Source organism: Lemur catta, chromosome 10 (genome assembly GCF_020740605.2).
Source record: "Lemur catta isolate mLemCat1 chromosome 10, mLemCat1.pri, whole genome shotgun sequence".
NCBI lineage: Eukaryota > Metazoa > Chordata > Mammalia > Primates > Lemuridae > Lemur > Lemur catta.
Window position 1 is genome coordinate 18,761,988 of NC_059137.1, and position 17,711 is coordinate 18,779,698.

At 50.3% G+C, this 17,711-nt stretch overlaps 1 protein-coding gene across 1 annotated transcript in view; it reads right to left on the reverse strand.

Annotated features, from left to right (window-relative positions):
* The window catches only part of PAPPA (pappalysin 1), a 236,897-nt gene that overhangs the window by 16,631 nt on the left and 202,555 nt on the right, over nucleotides 1–17,711 (reverse strand). Inside the window, exons 18-20 of the mRNA XM_045563088.1 lie at nucleotides 15,005–15,152; nucleotides 9,722–9,831; nucleotides 576–647 (exon numbers count right to left, since the gene is read on the reverse strand). Of these exons, the coding sequence (XP_045419044.1) occupies nucleotides 576–647; nucleotides 9,722–9,831; nucleotides 15,005–15,152 (330 nt within the window). The remainder of the gene's footprint in view (nucleotides 1–575; nucleotides 648–9,721; nucleotides 9,832–15,004; nucleotides 15,153–17,711) is intronic.

The following is a 17,711-nucleotide window of genomic DNA, read 5'->3' on the forward strand; positions in this document are numbered from 1 at the left end:
GAATGGCCCCGCTGTGAAGTCAGAGGATGTAAGGATCAAGAGGATCTTCCACCTCAGCTCCGTGGGTGGGTCTACGGCATCCACATTCCTTTTGGGGTTAAAGAATGAGTGAATGACTAAGACCTGGGGCAGAAAAAAATTATCTGCAAATAAAGGTCATCAGTAAAATGGAAATTTTTAAAAAATGCGTCATAGGGCTCTGTAAAAGTTAAATGTGATGATAATGTTGGTCAAACTCCTGGTGGATTGTAGATGCTAAATCATTGTGGCCTTCCACCCTTCCTTTTTCACAGATCCCATGTTCTGTAGACCACAGGCTTTGGAGCCACAAAAGCCTGACTTGGACTCCCAACTCCATTACCCACTACTTATATTTTTTAGTGTGTCTCTTCCTATCTCTATGCCTCCATTCCATCATCTGTAAAAGGGGGTTGCTGATTCCGGGCCAAGAAGTCTGCTAAACGGATATTTATAACACTTAGTAGGTACAGTAAATGTCAGCCATCCCTCACGTAACAATGACAACAGTGGGATTATTTCTAGGAAGCTGAGGCGTGCCTTTCCTCGTGACTCACCTCGCAGCCTTTGACACAGTGAATCAGAGCAGGGTGAGGATACCACTTGAGCCCAGCGGTGCAGACAACTCTCTGCAGAGACAAGGAGAGAGAGAGGTCAGATGGGTTTGGGATTGGGAGGGAGCTGGCACCACATTCAATCACCCCACCTCTTCTTGGCCCTTCCAAGTCCTGACCTCACCCTGGCATTTGCACGGAGAACTTGCCCAGGTACTTGCAATAACAGGAGCCATAAGATTAAAATAATATTTGTGTTCACTGCATGTGTCATGATTCTGTATTTCCCTGGCAGGAACGAGGGCTGAGGAGAAGCAGAATCGGGGGATGGAAACACGATCAGAAAGGCCCTTCAGAAAATTCTTGGCTGCCGTGGGAGCCGCTGGTGGAGTTGGGATGAGGTGGGAGGAGGAAGGGCAGGGTGTGCATGTGCATGTGTCTCTGTGCACATGCATGTGCATGGCCACGGCAAACAGATGGGAGAGAGTGTGGAGCAGGGTTTCTCAGAGCACGAGCTGAGGACCACTTTCATCAGAATCTCTGCGGGACACATTAAAAAGGCCAATTCCTTGGCCTTGCTTTGGGTTTAATGAATTTTGCTCTCTGGGGTCTGGGACTCTGAATTTTAAACACAAGCCTCTCGGGTGATTCTGATGCACACTACAGTTGGAGAGCAAGTGGGCTGCTGAGGGAATGAGTTAACCTCTGGTTCAGAACCCTGGAGAGGCAGAGAACCTTTCCTGCTATTACCTGCTGCCACGCCACACGGGTCTGCTCAGTGTCCTGAGGTCGCCCACACTTTTGTAGCTCAGTGAATTTGTTCTCGCTGTTCCCCTTCAATGAAATGCCCTTCCCCATCTTGTCACTTGGAGAATCCTTAGTTATCTTTTACATATCTGCTCAAAACTTACTTCCTCTGTGGTATTTTTCCCAATTCCCTCAGGCAGAGCTTATAGGCATGTGTATATATATATATATATATATATATATATATATATATATACACACACACACACACACACACACACACACACACACACATATTTATTTATGACCTCCTTTAATAACAATTATGATGATGTTAATGACAACCGAAACATATTGAGTGCATTTGTGGTGCTAATAACTTTATACATTATCTTATTTATTTCATGCCACCATGCTGTGAGGTGGGCATTGATATGGCGTCATAAGAGAATAAATTCCCCAAGCTCCATAGCTGCTAGGTGGAGAAACTGGGATTTGGAAACAGTCATTCCAGAAATGATTTAAGGATGCTCACAACATAAAATCTAACATGATGATATTTTTCAAAGTAAGTTGAAGAAGAAATATAAGTAACATTAGGAAGCTAAAATAGTATCAGGAATGAGGCTACCCTAAAAATCCTAGAACTTCTCTTTTCTATTCTCCATAGATGCCTCAGTTTTCATGCCATATGACAATTATTTCTTTAAAGAAAAAAATAAAATAAAATAAAATAAAACAGCACATGCTTAGATTTGCAGTAGGAGGTAACCTTGTCAGCAACCAGCCACAGAAGTCTATATGATCAGCACTTGTTCTCCTGGCTAAAGCCAGTTAATTTTAATTAAAAAATGAACAGTCACATGGGCTAGAATGTGGAGAATCCATGTGACCAGCCCATTCTCTCCCTGAGGGCAGACCCATACGGCAGCCAAACTGTAATTAGGTTCCTTGGCGAGCTTGTGGCAAAGGAAATCAGGTGACTTCAGGCTAAGCCTGGCTTGTGTGTCTTTCTTCTCTGCTCTGCAACATCTCTGGTTCACACTGGAGCTCTCGAGCCTAGAACGGTGCCTGGCACACGGAGGACGCTCAATAAACATATGGCATGTGGGAAAAGCCATGAGATTTGAGGTAGGACAGGTGTGGTTGCAATTCTGACTTGGAATTGCTTTGTAAATGTCCACTAAGAGGCTTAGTTCTCCCATGTATAAAATTGGATACTCAAAATGTCATAGGCCTGCACGATGATGCGTTGAGATAAATGATGTGAAAATGGTTAACCTAGGACCAATTTCTTAAGTATCTTGAGGGCAGGTGCAGAGTTTTAGCTACCTCTGTCTCCCTTGAGCATGAAGCGGGGAGCACAGTGAACAACTACATGAAGGCATGCGACTCAAATACAAATGAAGGGATGTAGGTAGCTTCAGTTCCATGGCTGCCTTCCAGTTAAGCTACTTTCCTCCTCTCTGCTTCTCAGCCATGGGCCCGCATGGACAGTATCACCTGCTTTCATTCTGTTAACCAGACTCTTTTGTCTCTGCATCTGAGAGTCTGTTCCCAGTCAAAATCCAGGGATGTTGGAGGACATTTGGTAATGGATAGAGAAGCAGAGAACAGCAGGGTTAGAATCCACCAGGGATTTGATGCCCATCCCTCCCCCTGTTTATGTGAGAGCTAATTTAATCCATCTGTAGGAGTGTCTTGGTGTGGTTGTACAAGTTTCTGTCAGTTGAGGTTTACCTGACGTGAGTTCAGAAAAAGGACTTTTATACTATCTGCATGAACCTATTTATCTTTCCAAGGCTTTTGGATTTTCCACTATTACTCAGGGCTGTACGCCCCACCTGTCTCACTACAGGGCCCCTCTGTGTGCTGGGAGGACTGGGGAGGGGGACCGGCGGTGGGAGCTGAAGGAAAGGCTGGGCTGTTTACAGCACACATTGGGAGAGCCCAGATAGGGCCCCTCAAATGTCAGCCTCGTTCCTCTTGATGCCAGGGAGACATCTGGCTCAGCCAGAGCCCTTTGAGACCGGGACTTGTAAGAGGGCTTTCATGTCCTGCCTTGGTGGGTAGGAAGAATAGGCTGTCTTTTCTTCCTACCTGCAATTAGCATCATCATCAACGCCATTAGCACCACTGTCATCTTCACCATCATCATCTTCATCACTACTACCCCTATCACCTCTACCACCAGCACTATCACCCTCTTCCTCCTCTTCATCTTTGTCATCCTAGCCCTACCACCATCACCTCCATCAACGCCAACACCAACACCATCATCATCATCATTATCCTCATCCGCATCCACACAATATCCTCTGTGAAATGAATATTGTGCTCTAAGCCCTGGGCTCGGAGTTTTCATCTCATTTAATTCTCACCATAACTATGAGATAAGTACTATTTTTGACTCTGATTCACACAAGAGAAAACTGGGGCACAGAAAAGTTAAATGACCTGCCCCAAATTGTATACATAGATAGTGACGGTCGGCAATTAAACCCACACCTATCTGATTTTAAGGTCTATACTTTGCACACTACACTCTCCTTCAAAGTGTACTATCCCCTGAAACTGTAAGTATAAAACAGCTCGCTCTTTTGACTAATGGCGAGACAAAGGTTCAGAAAGATGGAGAGGCCCTTTGAGGCAAATGTTGGAGGCGGGCAGCGTGTAAAAGATGGAGCTCAGAGAAGATGGGCCCCACACAGAGCCCAAGGCATGTGAGAAGGCATCCTAAGAGAGCCTCGTCACCCCGAGGCCCAGATCTGACACTCTTCTGGATGTCTTCTAAGATGAGCCCTTGGCTTCCCTTAACTTTTCCCCTTGCTTTGTAGGACTTACCGTGAGTGAATCCTATCAATTATTATTATTATAGTATTATTATTATTATCCTTTTGTTACCAGTCAGCAAGCTTCTGGCTTCTTTTTTTTTTTTTTTTTTTTTTTTTTTTTGAGACAGAGTCTCACTTTGTTACCCGGGCTAGAGTGAGTGCCGTGGCATCAGCCTAGCTCACAGCAACCTCAAACTCCTGGGCTTAAGCGATCCTACTGCCTCAGCCTCCCGAGTAGCTGGGACTACAGGCATGAGCCACCATGCCCGGCTAATTTTTTTGTATATATATTTTTAGTTGGCCAGATAATTTCTTTCTATTTTTAGTAGAGACGAGGTCTCACTCTTGTTCAGGCTGGTCTCGAACTCCTGACCTCGAGCGATCCACTCGCCTCGGCCTCCCAGAGCTAGGATTACAGGCGTGAGCCACCGCGCCCGGCCGCTTCTGGCTTCTTAAAAGCCTAGGCATTCCTGCTCCGTATCCCTAGTGTTTGAAGAATACGGAGGTGCATAATCAGTGCTTATTGAATGAGTGAATGAACAAGTGAGCAAACTATCAGATGAGTGGATGAGTGAGTGTGTCCATGAATGAATGACTGATCAGTAGGTTCTGGCTGCATCTCTTCGTCTGTGGGCTTCCCTTCCAGGGGACTTGGTATCTCCATCTACACATCAGACAGACTGGACTTAGTAGTCTCTCAGAACCATTCTGCCTCTGACCTTTGACTCTTGGCAGGGTTTTCCACAAATCTACCTTCCTTTCAAGAAACAAATGCTGCATCCTCTGTATGCACATGTTGCATACTTAAAAAAAAAAAACAACGTGTACAACGGTTGCCTTGCAGTATGGAATGCAGCAGAATGTGCTGGCTAAGTCAGCCATATTAGTTATGTGAATTGGACAGGGACAACCTCTCTGAGCCTCGGCTTATTCTTCTGTAAAATGGTGATGCTCCTGACCTCATTCGGGTGCGATGGAGACAAAACAAGGTTGCATACAAGGAATCGCCTAGCAAACATGCCTCTATATCATAGACAGTCAATAAATGGTAATTTACCTTTCCTTTCTTCAATTCATTCCCTCCCTATCTTTCTCCCTCTCTTCTTCTCTTTTCTCCTCCCATTCTTTTTCCAGAAACCATTATAAAAGCCAAGGTCTCATCTACCTACAGGAATTATAAACATCTGAAGGTGGGAGATGCATTTTCTATTGTGAAACTCTCCCAGCATCCCTGATCAAGGGGCAGTGTGGAAACAGATCGGAGATACTCCTTAGGAACTGAAGGGAAACAGGCTGCCACCCCAGAATTCTAGATATCCAGGCTGGAATAGTTTATCTCATCCACAGATTGCAAGCCAACAGCTTCTAGGCTACACAAACCACAGAAATGTTTGGTTTGGCATACAAGTGCTTAACAAAAGTCAAAATTAGTTGCCAATATTTAAAAAAAAGAGATTTCAAATTTTAAAAATGCCAGATTTCTTGTACTCAAGAAAAAAATGGAAAATCTGGCCACACTAGGCCCACATTTCCACATTGCAACACTTGGCTAGAGCTGCCCCTCCTTTGGAAGCAGCCAAAAAAATAAAAACCTGTGCGTTTTCCATAGTTGCCACAATCTCCACCATTCCCTGCAGTCTCTCCAGCATCAAGCCCAAGGGACATTTCCATCCATCACTGAGTTTGAATCATCTCATTTATCAGATTAAAGGCAGAGTTCTCTGTACCTCTACCTTTTTCAAAAGTGCGTGTGTAGGGAGGGGGGTTGAGAAGAGAAAGACTTGAGGTGGGGGCAGGGAAGGAGGAACACAGTGTTTACAGAAGTTAAAAAAAATATGCTTACAAAAGTGCCTTCTGAGATATATACTCTATGATTCCAATAGTATGAAGTCCAAAAACGAGCGAAACCAATCTATAGGGCTAAAAACCAAAACACTGGTTACTTTGGTAATGGAGGCATTGCCTGGCATGGGCAAGAGAGGACTCCCTGGGGAATTTCTCATGAGTGTACACAAACATAAAAATGTGTAAAGCCTTGTGCTTAAGATTAGCATGTAAGTTCTATCTCAATAAAAAGAACTTCAATGCTATCAAGTTCTATTCCTTAAGTTGTGTAGTAGGTCTATGAGCATTTGTTATATTTATCTATAAGTCTCTCTGAAATATTTATAGTCAAAACTACTAGCACTAATCTTAATAATACGCCTGTGTTTAATAAACAAGATGGCATGCTAGGCCTGCATCACCCGTTTATCTACCTGCCCAGTGCTGTTGCTGTTTGACATCGTGACCCCCATGCAAGGCCTGGCACTCACTTCACAAATGGGGAAACTGCAGCCTAGAGAAGCGAGATGATTTTCCGCAGGACGTGTAGCAAGAAGGTATCAGGGCTTAGAGTAGACCCTTGGCCACCCGACTCAGCCACAGAGGCATTTAGGAAGCATCTACTCTGCCCCAGGCACCGAGGGAGGTGCCATAGCAGACAAGAAGCCCACTGTCCTGGACACACAGGTGGACACAAAGCTCACCGTCCTGGTGCACTCGTCACCACACACGATCTTAGTGTTGACATTCTACTCATCCAAGTAGTCCCCGTTCTCTTCATACATGTCACTACAAGTCAAGTGCTTAAAATAGAGTCTGCCCTGGGTGGGTGCCAGTGGGGGGCCCTGGGCCAGCTTGCACAGGCACACGAGATCCAGTGGTGCTTGTCTCTTCCCAACTTTGTGTTCGGCGATGGCAATTTGGAAACCCTGAAATCTGCCACAGTGGGAGTATTTATATCCCAGAAATTGGCATATGCTGCAGATCGGAGTTTTGCGGAGAGCCAGTTGGTAGACGTTTGCCAGCACATCCCTGGTAAGTGATCAGCAAAGGTCTCGCCTGCCTTTATTATTATTATTCCGCATTCCACGGAGCCCACAGGGACGGCTACAGTCAACTGCGGCACCAGGTTGGCCTGGATCTCTCCTCCACTCCTCTTAGGCAAGTGGCTCTGGTCACTGAGACTCCATTGCCTCCACGGGAAGCATGAAGAGACCCACCTTGGAGGGTCATGTGTGTGGGTGTGTTGGGGGTGGGGGTGGCAGCACAAATAAAGGGTGGGAAGCACCCGACCCAGTGCCTGGCCACAGTAGGCGTCCTTTAAGTGCCAGTTCTTACCTCTCACTCTCTTACCCCAGGGTCAAAGGTGGCGGCGCTGGAGCAGAGCCTCACCCCAGCCGTCCTCCTGGCACCGGGCCTCGCAGGCAGCCCCTCAGAAAGCGGGGGAGCCATCCAGGGCCGCCTCTGGCCTGGAAACGCCGCACGGGCGGCTCTATTTCTGTAGCTCTCGCCGCACACGGGGCAAGGGTGCAGCAGAGGCCAGCTTTTCTGCTTTATTCCTGGAAATCATCAATCTCTGCCCTTCGCCCTCCTCCCTTTTTCTACCACATTTTTTTTTCCTCCTGGATAATGAGGCCTCCAGAGACCGGTGGAGGTCTGAACCTCGTTATGGTTCTCTCGGTAGGCCGGCATCAATAAAGGCAGGCAGACCGGGGAGCTGGGTGGGGGCTGGGGCGGGCGGGCAGCGGGTGGGCCACGGCGGGCGGGGAGGGGGGGAGCTCGCAGGCTTTCAGATCCCTGGATTGATTTCACAGTGAATTATAAGTGAACTCTTTAGGGCTCACAGAGGGAAGGGTGGGAATTCACCCAGGGGTAGGGAAAAGGCCTCTTGTGGGAGGCTGGCCCGGGCCAAGAGGACCTGTGATGCCGGGGCGAGAGGGAGGCCTCCTGCGTGGCTCTGCGCATGGAAGACTCACCTGCTGCGGGGGGGTGGGGGTGCGGGATAAGGGACGAAAGCCGGTGGCACAAATAGCTGCCCATCAGGAGTCCTGGCTTGTGTGCCGGCCGTACTGCCTGTGTGACCCTGGACCAGTCCCCTCCCTCTGTGATCCTCAGTTTCCCCATCTGTGCAATGAGGGGCTTGTACTTGGGGATCTCCTGCTGCCTTGAGAGTCTGACGCCTGGGCTCTGCGCATGCTCCTGCGGGTGTTCAGCGCCAGCGTACGCGGGGGCCTTGGGGGCCTCGGGGGCGAAGCCAAGCGGGGATTCTGGTCTAGGAATGGGGACAGGCAGGTTGAGGTGGAGGAAACAGATGACAGAGCTGGAGCTTAGGGAGACAGGGCTGTCTTGTGGATGTGGGGAGAGACAGAGGCACGGAGAGAGAGAGAGAGGATGACGGATGGGAAAAGAGTACGGGAGGGAAGCAGGGAGGCAGAACAAGGTGAAAGAGACACTAGGAGAGGGAGGAGAGAGAAACAGAGGGAGGAAAAAGGAAGTGAAGGTGGGGAGAGAAAGAGACAGGAAAAGAGAGAGCAGAAGAGAAAGAGGGAGGTGGAAGGAGAGAGTGCTGGGGCGCACGCACGGAGGAGCGGAGCGGGTCTGGCCAGTCCACGTGCCTGGAGTGCTGAGTAAGTCCTGGCAACCGAGCCCTCGGCTCATCTGAGAAACTGTACACCCGGTATCGGGTTCTGCCCAGCTATCCAGAGTGCCATCTGCGGCAGGCGGGCAGACAGCAGCTCCCCGGGCGGCAAGGGCTCTCAGCACCATGGGCAGGGGACTGGCAGAGAGGCATGTGGCTGCGGCCGGCCTGCACCCACCCTGCCCCCTTCTCCTGCTTTCTCCAGGGCGAGGAGCCGATGCCCAGAGCCATACATGAGCCCTGGGATCCTAGACGCCCTAAAGGACAAGAGCCGGGTCCACATCAGCTCTGGGGGGGGGGGGGGCTGCAGACTGGGTGACACCGGGAAAGTGGGAACAGCCAACCTCAAAGTCAAACTGATATTGGCCAAGGGGGGGGCCTCCATAGTCACCTGGCCGGGGGGGCACAACAGCCTGGCACTGCAGGGGGCACACAGGGCCTGGACTCAGGTTGGGTTCGAGCCCTCGCTCTGTCACTCCTGAGATCTCAGTGTCCACAAGCAGAGAACGCAGACAAGGACCCCTCCCCCATACAGCTGTCCTGAGGTCTAACTGCAGTCGTGGTGCTCAGCGCCCGGCACGTGATCAAAGTGGGTGCTCCACAAACAACAGGTGTTGCTAGTTTTGCATAGGACACATTAATTGCTTTCCCCCAAACAGGTAAAGCTTGGAGAAGGACACCAGAAAGCCAGGCTATGTGAAGGGGAAGGCCACGTGGAGGGCGACAGAGAAGCCGGATAGCACCATCCTTATGAACATGGACTTTCCCGTCGGGAAGACTGACCTGGCTCCATGCTCCCCACCTGTTTTTCGTGCCTGTTTCCTCATCTGTAAACTAGGGACATCCGTTTACAGGGACTTGAATTCCGAATTCAGTGGGACAATAAACAAAGGGCCCTTCCCACAGGGCCTTACAGAGGGAAAGTATCAAATAATTAAGGACTGGAGAAGTGATTGCGAATAAACTCCCTCCCGCCCCCAGGGCAGGTGCGATGGTTAAATGAGATAACAGGCATGAAGGGATAACTCAGGACCGGGGCACAGTAAGTGCTCAGCACCGTCATTTCCCTCCCCTTTAGCCGCAGGTAGAGGGCCCTGGCCACTCACCTCAACCCGCGTGGGGTTCAGCCAGTGGGGGATGTCGCGCACGGTCACATTCACGGGCAGGATGATGGACTCGCTGTTGTGGTCCAGGCACGAGGTGGCACACTCCGACCCTGAGGGGAAGCACAGTCTGAGGTTGCAGCTCAGCTCCCAGGCTCCAGGGTCCTCAGTGGACACAGCTGTCCCAATCTCAGGGCAGTGGAAAGGAGTGAGCTCCCTGGGCAGGGCCACCTCTGGTCTCTGTGACTCCATTCCCTTGTCTCCAATCCAGTTGGCACCACTGTCACCCTCGAGCCTGAGCCTAGTCGGGTCATGCTACTCTTCTGCTTAAAAACCTGTCCAAGGCTCCCCACATCCAGGACAAAGTGCCACCGTCTTCACTGGGCCTTCAATGCCTGCTGTGGTCTGCTCAATCTCCTCTCCCACCGAGCACCTTCACGCTTTGGTTGATGCGACCCGACTGAACTGCACTTGGTTTTCCATCTGAGCCTCACACTTCCTAGCCTCTAGGCTTCTGCTCCTATCCCCACCCCCCCGTCTCCAGAAACATCCCCCTGACCTGCCTTCCCACGACCAAGTTCTATCAGTCCCTTTGGGCCCAGATCAACTCCTCCAAGAAGTCTGCCCTGATTTCTGCAGTGGAGTGAGAGCACTCTGTGTTTTGCACGCCTGGTATACGTGGTCTCTAGCTCTGCCGGGCACTGAGGAGCCTCGCTCTGCTGGTGGCATCACCCCCTGTGCCTCCTTCCCACAGTTAAGAATGTTGCCCTCCCTAGGAGGGCAGGGATTTGGCTGGTTCATCACTGAGTCTAACCCGGTGCCTGACACCCCGGGAGAGCTCAGTGAGCATCGGCCGAGTGAACAATGAGCACATAAATGCAATGCCAGCATCTGAGTCCTCACGCTTCTCTCTCCCCAGGGTTTCACCCCAGCCCTCCCTGTGCCTTCAAGATCCTCCCCATTCCTCTTCACCTAGCACATCGCTAGTGATCCTACAGGCATCCATGCGAGTGCCGCTTGCTTGGAGAAGACCGCCACGGTTCCCTGACAGGCCAATCCCCTCCTAGGCGCCTGTCCCAGCATTTGTCACGTGACCGTTTTCCATTTGTGTGGTGACTGTTGTGTCAGTAGCTCTCTTTCCCGCTGGACTGTCACTCCATGGAGCCGGCACTGTCCACGCTCCCTGTTCTGTGCCCAGAGCCTGTCACTGTGCACGCAGAGGGTGGGGACTCAACAAGTACTTGTGAAAAGAGTGTGGGAGACGACAGTGAATGAATGAGTTCATCAATGGATGGGGAAATGAATGAATGGATGGATGGATGAATGGAATGGCGCAACAACTGAATGATGAATAGGCATTTAGGTATCTTAAGGAGGAGGAAGTGAGTGCATAAATGGATAAGTGAATGAGCAAATGGGGGATTTAATGGCCAGGGGGATTTTTAAAAAGTCAGGTCATGAGTCAATGAAAGGGTGGGTAACTAACGCTGACAGGGCTGGTGGTCCATCCAGGACTTCTGGTAGAGGACAGTTGACTTTCTGCATATGGGTTGGCCAGGGCACTACAGTTTGGCTCATTTGTTCCCCACTCTGACCTCACACATTCTGAGGTCTCCTGAAAAACCAGGCCTATCTCCAGCTGTCCCCAGCACTCCCAAGAGATCCTCATTTGTGTGGGCCAAGGTAACCTGTCAGAATCCCACCAGGCCCTAAGGAGGTCATTTCTCTGTCTTAATGCCAAAACCACCCTCTGAACACTAAATGGTTCACTAGGAGCAAGTCAAGTCTTTCCTTTAAATACCCTATTCTATTAGTCATTTTAAAGCCCCCCTTCCGAATGTATATGTGATGTGCATATATATGCACACACACACGTGCATATACATATATAGATATGCAATATACATAAGGCGTATACACATATAATGCATCCAGTGCCCTTCCTCTTGCCATCTTATCACCCTCTTTAGTCTAAGAGACCCACAAGGTCTGAAGAGGGGGCAAGGATGAAGTGGCAGGTGCAGGACACTGCGTAGAACCTTTGCACCTCAGACATGGGGACCCTGAGCCTTCAGGGGGCAGATTCCTGGCCCTGCCAAGTGGTTTTCCTGTGTCCCCTCATTTCCCTGCAAGTCTGTTCCTATGAGTTGGGTGTCATCAAGCCCATGTCACAGGCGAGAGGGTCCAGGACACAGAGCTCGAGGTATAGAACAGGCGAGGAGAGGACCATGGCTTAAGACCCGCGTCTCCCGACTTCCAGGCCCCACCTTGATGCGGTGCAGCCCCACAGAGAAGGGAGAGGGAGATGGAGGTTGGAGGGGCAGAGATGGGTGAGGGGCGGGGGAGAGAAAAGAAATCGGGGAAATGCAAAAAGACAAAAAGGATGAGTAATGGGAATAAGACAGAAAAATCTCTAAGCAGTCAGAGAAACTGCTTACTGGTGCGTGTATGTTTTGTCATGAGACCAGTTCTGAAGGAGTTTTTAGGGAGCAAAGATGAGACAAAGCTGTGATGATAAAAATTATTTTGAAAAAAAAAAAAAAAGATGCAGCCTCTGAGACATAGAGAAAAGCTATCCCTATCCAAAGGGAGGGGGAAAAACAGGGAAAATTGTGGTCCAAACAGGAGGCACTCGCTGCCCTGGGCAGCCGTCCTGTCCTCATCCCTCTCTCTCTGCCTCTCCCTCTTCTCGGCTCCCCTGCCCCACGCCTGGGCTCCCGGGCTGCAGGACCAGGCTGCTGTGTTGTGATATATGAGCCGAAATTGGCATCATTACACAGCGGTGATCTCACCAGGCCCCGCCTCTCCCTCCCCGGAGGCGCAGGGAGGGTGGCAGCGCTGGCGGCAGCAGGGACAGCAACTTTCTGTGGCTGCCTGGGGGAGGCTCGCAAGGGGAGCCGGGCTGGGTGACTCCAGAATGTGCCCCCAGCCCCCAACCCTGGCATGTACCTCACCCCTGCTTAGGAGGCCGCTGATGCACCCTCCCCGTGGTGTGGGGGGCTAGGCCCGGAAGGGGCTCAGCCTGGGAGGTGGATGTGAGGGGCGCTGGGAGGTGCGGAGTGGGGGAGGGAAAGCTGTTTTCCCGCCTTGCTTCCTGCTGACCCCTCAGGCTCCCTGTGCTGCTTTTTCTGTCTCTGCCCCACCCCCCCACGTGCCCCCACCCACCCACCACCCGGCCTGGATCACCACATTGGAAAGACGGGCAACTGGGAACAAGGCATCTGGCCACAGAAACATGGGGTACCGGGGAGGGGAGGACAATCCACGTTCCAATAGCGTACAGATTTCTTTCCTGTCCTGCTTAGACCATGAAAAAGCCCAGTGGGTATAGAACCCCCCAGTCCCGCCTCTTCCCCTCTCTCCACCATCCTGAGGGAGAGCAGAGAGCCGGGCATTGTGCTATTTGTGTGTGGTTGTGACATATGCGTGCAACACATGCACAATGTGGCTGTATGACGTAGCTGTGTAAATGTGTGTGAGAGATCTGTGTGCATTCCGTGCATCTTTCTGTGAGTTTGACATGTTTCAGGGCATGAGATATGTTCATTTCCATAAAGAATATGTACTTGTATATTGTGTGTGTGTGTGTGTGTGTGTGTGTGTGTGTGTGTGATGTACTCGTGTGGCGTCTGGCTGATGTGTAGGTGCCAGGCATGAGCTTCCTGTATGATGTGTGTGTGTTTGGGGCTACATATGGCTATGAAGCATTTCTGCCTGTGCTGTCTATTTACTTATGCACGTGTAAATATATTTGAATGTGTCACTGGGTGTAGACATACAGGGAATCTGTTTCTATAGTTTTTGCTAAAGGCCACTTAATCATCCTTTTTCTTACAAGGCCACACAATGCCAGTTAAGAGTCTGATTGAATATTCACCTATACGTGCTGGTTGAGCTGGAGGGGGGGACCCCGTCACAGACACACGTGTCCAGCATCACCCACACTTATCAGGAAGGATGGAAAGAAGTGTAGACGTTGGTTCGGAGCAGCCAGTGCTGCTCACCGTGGCCACACCTGTTGCCCTAACCTTCTAGAACGCCTATATTTTCAGGTCCCACGAGACCCCATCTCTCTGCAGCTCTCCTGGTCAGGGTGCCCTGGGCCGGTGGCTGTGTAAGGTCTGAATACTCAGAGGGAGCAACCACGTGCTTTGGTGTTTTCTGAGCCACGCAGGAGCCAGTGCCCTGGACTAAATACAAGGGTGCTGATTCCCACTCTGAGTCAAGATGAAGAGCTTCTGCTATCAGAGGTTGTGTGTTTTCATCTTCAAAAGAATGTGGTCAGTCCCCGTGAACCTTCCCTTTTCAACCACAGGCCTCGCTTCTAGACATGCAGTGATAACTCCCGGTTTGCTGGGTGAAGAACGTGTTGGTTCGGTGCACACTCAGATAACCTTCTCCGCCAGACACCCCTGGCAATTGCCCCATAAATCACATTGGCCATGAGAAAGGACATTCAATTCCCTGGGCTTTTCATCACGGTCAATTAGGAAATCAGCCCAAGAGGTCAGCCTCACTGCCCTTAAATGAGGTCAGACCCCATGCACTCCGAGTTCTCCAGAATGCTGTGGGGCTCGTGATTAATGCATCCATCCAGACGCCTGGTTTCAACCAGGCACATCGCTGGCATCAAACCCCAGCTTGTCTCTTCTCTCTGCCTGTGTTTCTCGAGCTGGCCTATCAGTGCACAAAGAGGATCTTGAGACTGCTATTGATCCTCCTTTGGGGGCAGCTGAAACACTATAGAAAGAAGGCAGGCTGTGGAGTAGCACAGTTCTCAGGACTGGGGGGCATGTTCCATCACTCCAAGTTTTAATTTCCTCACCTGTCAAGGGTTACTGTGAGGGTAAGACACAATGCCTTTCGAGTGCTTCATGCAGGGCCCGGCCCATACCGGGTACTCGTGGGTGCTTAGTACGATGCAAATTTTAAGATTCACTAATAGAAGCAGCCACACTGGATGCTTTTGCTCCCCTAAATAGGACATGTGCTTTCATATCTCCTGCTTTTTGGTCACATGGTTCCTTCTGTCTGGAAAACCATTTCTTGCCCAGTAATGCCATTTGGATCCTTGTGTAAGCATCCCTTCTTCTGGGAGCTTTCTGTGTCCCCGCAGGCACCTGACAGCTTTTCTGCCCTCTGGTGTAACTGTGCACACTCACCCCCCAAAGCTTCACCACATCCCTGTCCCTGACTCTCTTTCTGGTCTCGAGGTCCTAACCCTGAGTCCCTGGAAGGCCATGCCCCCTTCCACCTTCCACGGCTCCCCTCTTGGGCCCAGCGTACCTATGGCATAGCCGTCGGGGCACTGCAGTTTGAGGTTGCTGTTGAGCTGGTTCGGGGCCGAGCACTGGCCTTGCATCTCCTGGCAGAGGTGGAAGGTGCCGCTCCAGGTGCCATCTTTCCGGCAGTGGATGACGTTGCTCCCACGGCCCTGGGCACCACAGAAACAGAGTCAGGACCAAGAGAGACTCCAGCTCCCAACGGGATAAGCTTCCCCAAATAGAAGAGGAAACAATTTCTCATGTCCCCAGAGCTCTGAAGTGTTCCAAAACAATTTCTTAATGATGGTTGAAACTCAATCACTCTGAAAGAGAGGTGTTGTTGCTATCTCTGCTTTACAGATGGGAAAACTGACGACCCAGAGCAGGAAGAACGTTGCTTGGGGCTTTCCAGAGAGCCTAACTCACAGGTTCTAGCTTAGTAGTCTTTCAGAAATTTCAAGCAGAGCAATTACAGTTTTGATTTATGTTTTTTTTTTTTTTAACAGAGAAGGTAGGGGCCCATGAGTACCCTCATTGACACAGCAGGGAAGAGCATGGGTTCATGAGAAGACAGGTGTATGCCAGAGCTTGCTTCCTCTTAAATAGTGAGAAAGTATCCTACATCATGTAGCCTGGGCCCAGCTGAGAAGCTTTTTCTTCTAAGAAATTTCCTTTCTTCCCTCCCTTTCCATTCCATTCCATCCCATGTCATTAACAATGGCACCAAGAGGGTGGTGTGGGGGTGCTTCTATCTGTGCTCCCCTTGCAATTCTTTAAAATGGGTATGCTATAGGTTTCTCAGTCTTCTGTAAAGCATTAGGCAAATGCAGCTTGAAGATGTTGTCCCTCTTCCAAGCCCCCTTGCAACCTCCCAGATGCCAATGAGAGGCCTTCTATGTAAGTATTTCAGAACTGACACTGAATTCAAGGATTATTTCTTAGTGCCCACTCTGTGCCCAGCTCTGTGGGGTACAAAAGTAAAGAGAGCCAGTACCTGCCCCGCTGAGATGATGGGAAAGGCAGTCATGGTGTGAGCGGCCAGCTACGTCTATGACCTGTGACTGTGCCTAGCGACACAAGGAAGGTGCCACCCCGGTGCTGAGCATATAGGGAAGAGTAACTGATTGTGAGGGGGCAACCAGGGAAGGCCTCTTAGAGGAGGTGATATATGGAAAACGGTTTCCAAGGATGGTTAGAATCTCAGGCAGAAAAGGAACAGAAAGACATTCCTGGAAGGTGGAAGGGCCTGTGCAAATACAAGAAAGTATGACAAGTACCGAACAGCCTGGTGTGGATCTGGTTCTATGACTCAAGGGAGGAACAGAGGAAGATGAGCTGGTAGAGCAGATAAGGTGTGGGCCTTCACTGCCAGTTTGAAGAGTCTGGACTCAATCCAAAAGAAATGGAGAACCCTAGATGGCTTCTATGCAGGGGGCCCATCTTGGGAAAGATCTGAGAACAAGTTGTACATTCTCTCCTTCTTTGAGGCTTATAAGATGAGAAACTTGACGCGAGGCCAGAGGAGCTGACTGTGCCTCACCAGTTCAAAAATCTACACCATGGCTCCTGGTGACCTTCAGCTTCCGTTCACACTCCCGCACCCCCAGCCTTAACTCTGCCCAATTCTCAGGTCACTGCTCTCCACACCACCACCAACTTTGAACCTTGGCTTTGGTTACCTGTACTCTTGAAGGCACCAGGTGTTGTGTTTTTGTGCTTGCTGCTCCTTCTGTCTGCCATGTTTTCTACACCTGCCCCCCCATCCCATCCACCTAGCAGACACCTTATCTGGCACGACCCGTCCTGTCCTAATGCCACTCTGATTCTGCATGAGGCGCTACCTTACTGTCTTTGACACTGCATTATCTCTTTGTTTACCACTGTTCCCCAGCTTGGTGGTGGGCTCCTCGAGGCCTGGGTGGGTGCCTTATCCATCCTTGTGTCCTCAGCACCTTTTACAATGCCTGACAGGTACTGGCTGTTCAGTGCATTCATTCATCACTCAATAGATACTTTTGTTCATTCAAGAATTGTTTGTTTAACAAAAGATGGGATGAATTGGCAGAGAGCAATGGAATGAATATTATTATTAGGAAACAAGAAAATAAATGAATGCAAGGATGAGGAACTAAATGCACAAGCAAGTCAATAAAGGAATGAATGAATGAGGGAATAAATGATGAGTGCATGCATGAGGAAATGAATAATTTCTTTAAAAAGGCTGATGCAGGCTGATGCTCCCCTGTCTGAGAAAACAGCTGCAAAGAGACAGGATTCAGAAGAGAAAGGAAGCCCCTCTCCAGGCCTCTCCTGGGCCAGCAGGAGGAGGGTGTGATTGCAGTGAGAACCTCTCCGGCCTTGGAAGAAGGGTGGCCCATGCGGAGCTCACAGCTGCAGGGCGATTTGCAGAGTCTACTCCCAGAGGTTGTGTGTGGGCTCATGGCAAATTTATGCAGCTTCATATGGCTCCAGGGAACCCAGACTCTGCTTCTCAGGGCCCCAGGCTGGAGGCCCCATGATTCTGCTGGGCCCTCGGGGGAGTGGGAAATTGACCCCAATTTCCTGGAGCCTTGGCCTGGGCCTACGATGCATTTGGCCTCCAGCCCCCGAAGGGCTGCAGATCTCAGCACTGCGTGGGCCAGAGCTGGCTGGAGAGACTGGTTTGCGGCAGAGAGTGTATTCGAACTAGTCCGAATCTGCTCAGGGAGTTTCAGACTGGGGAGGTCCCC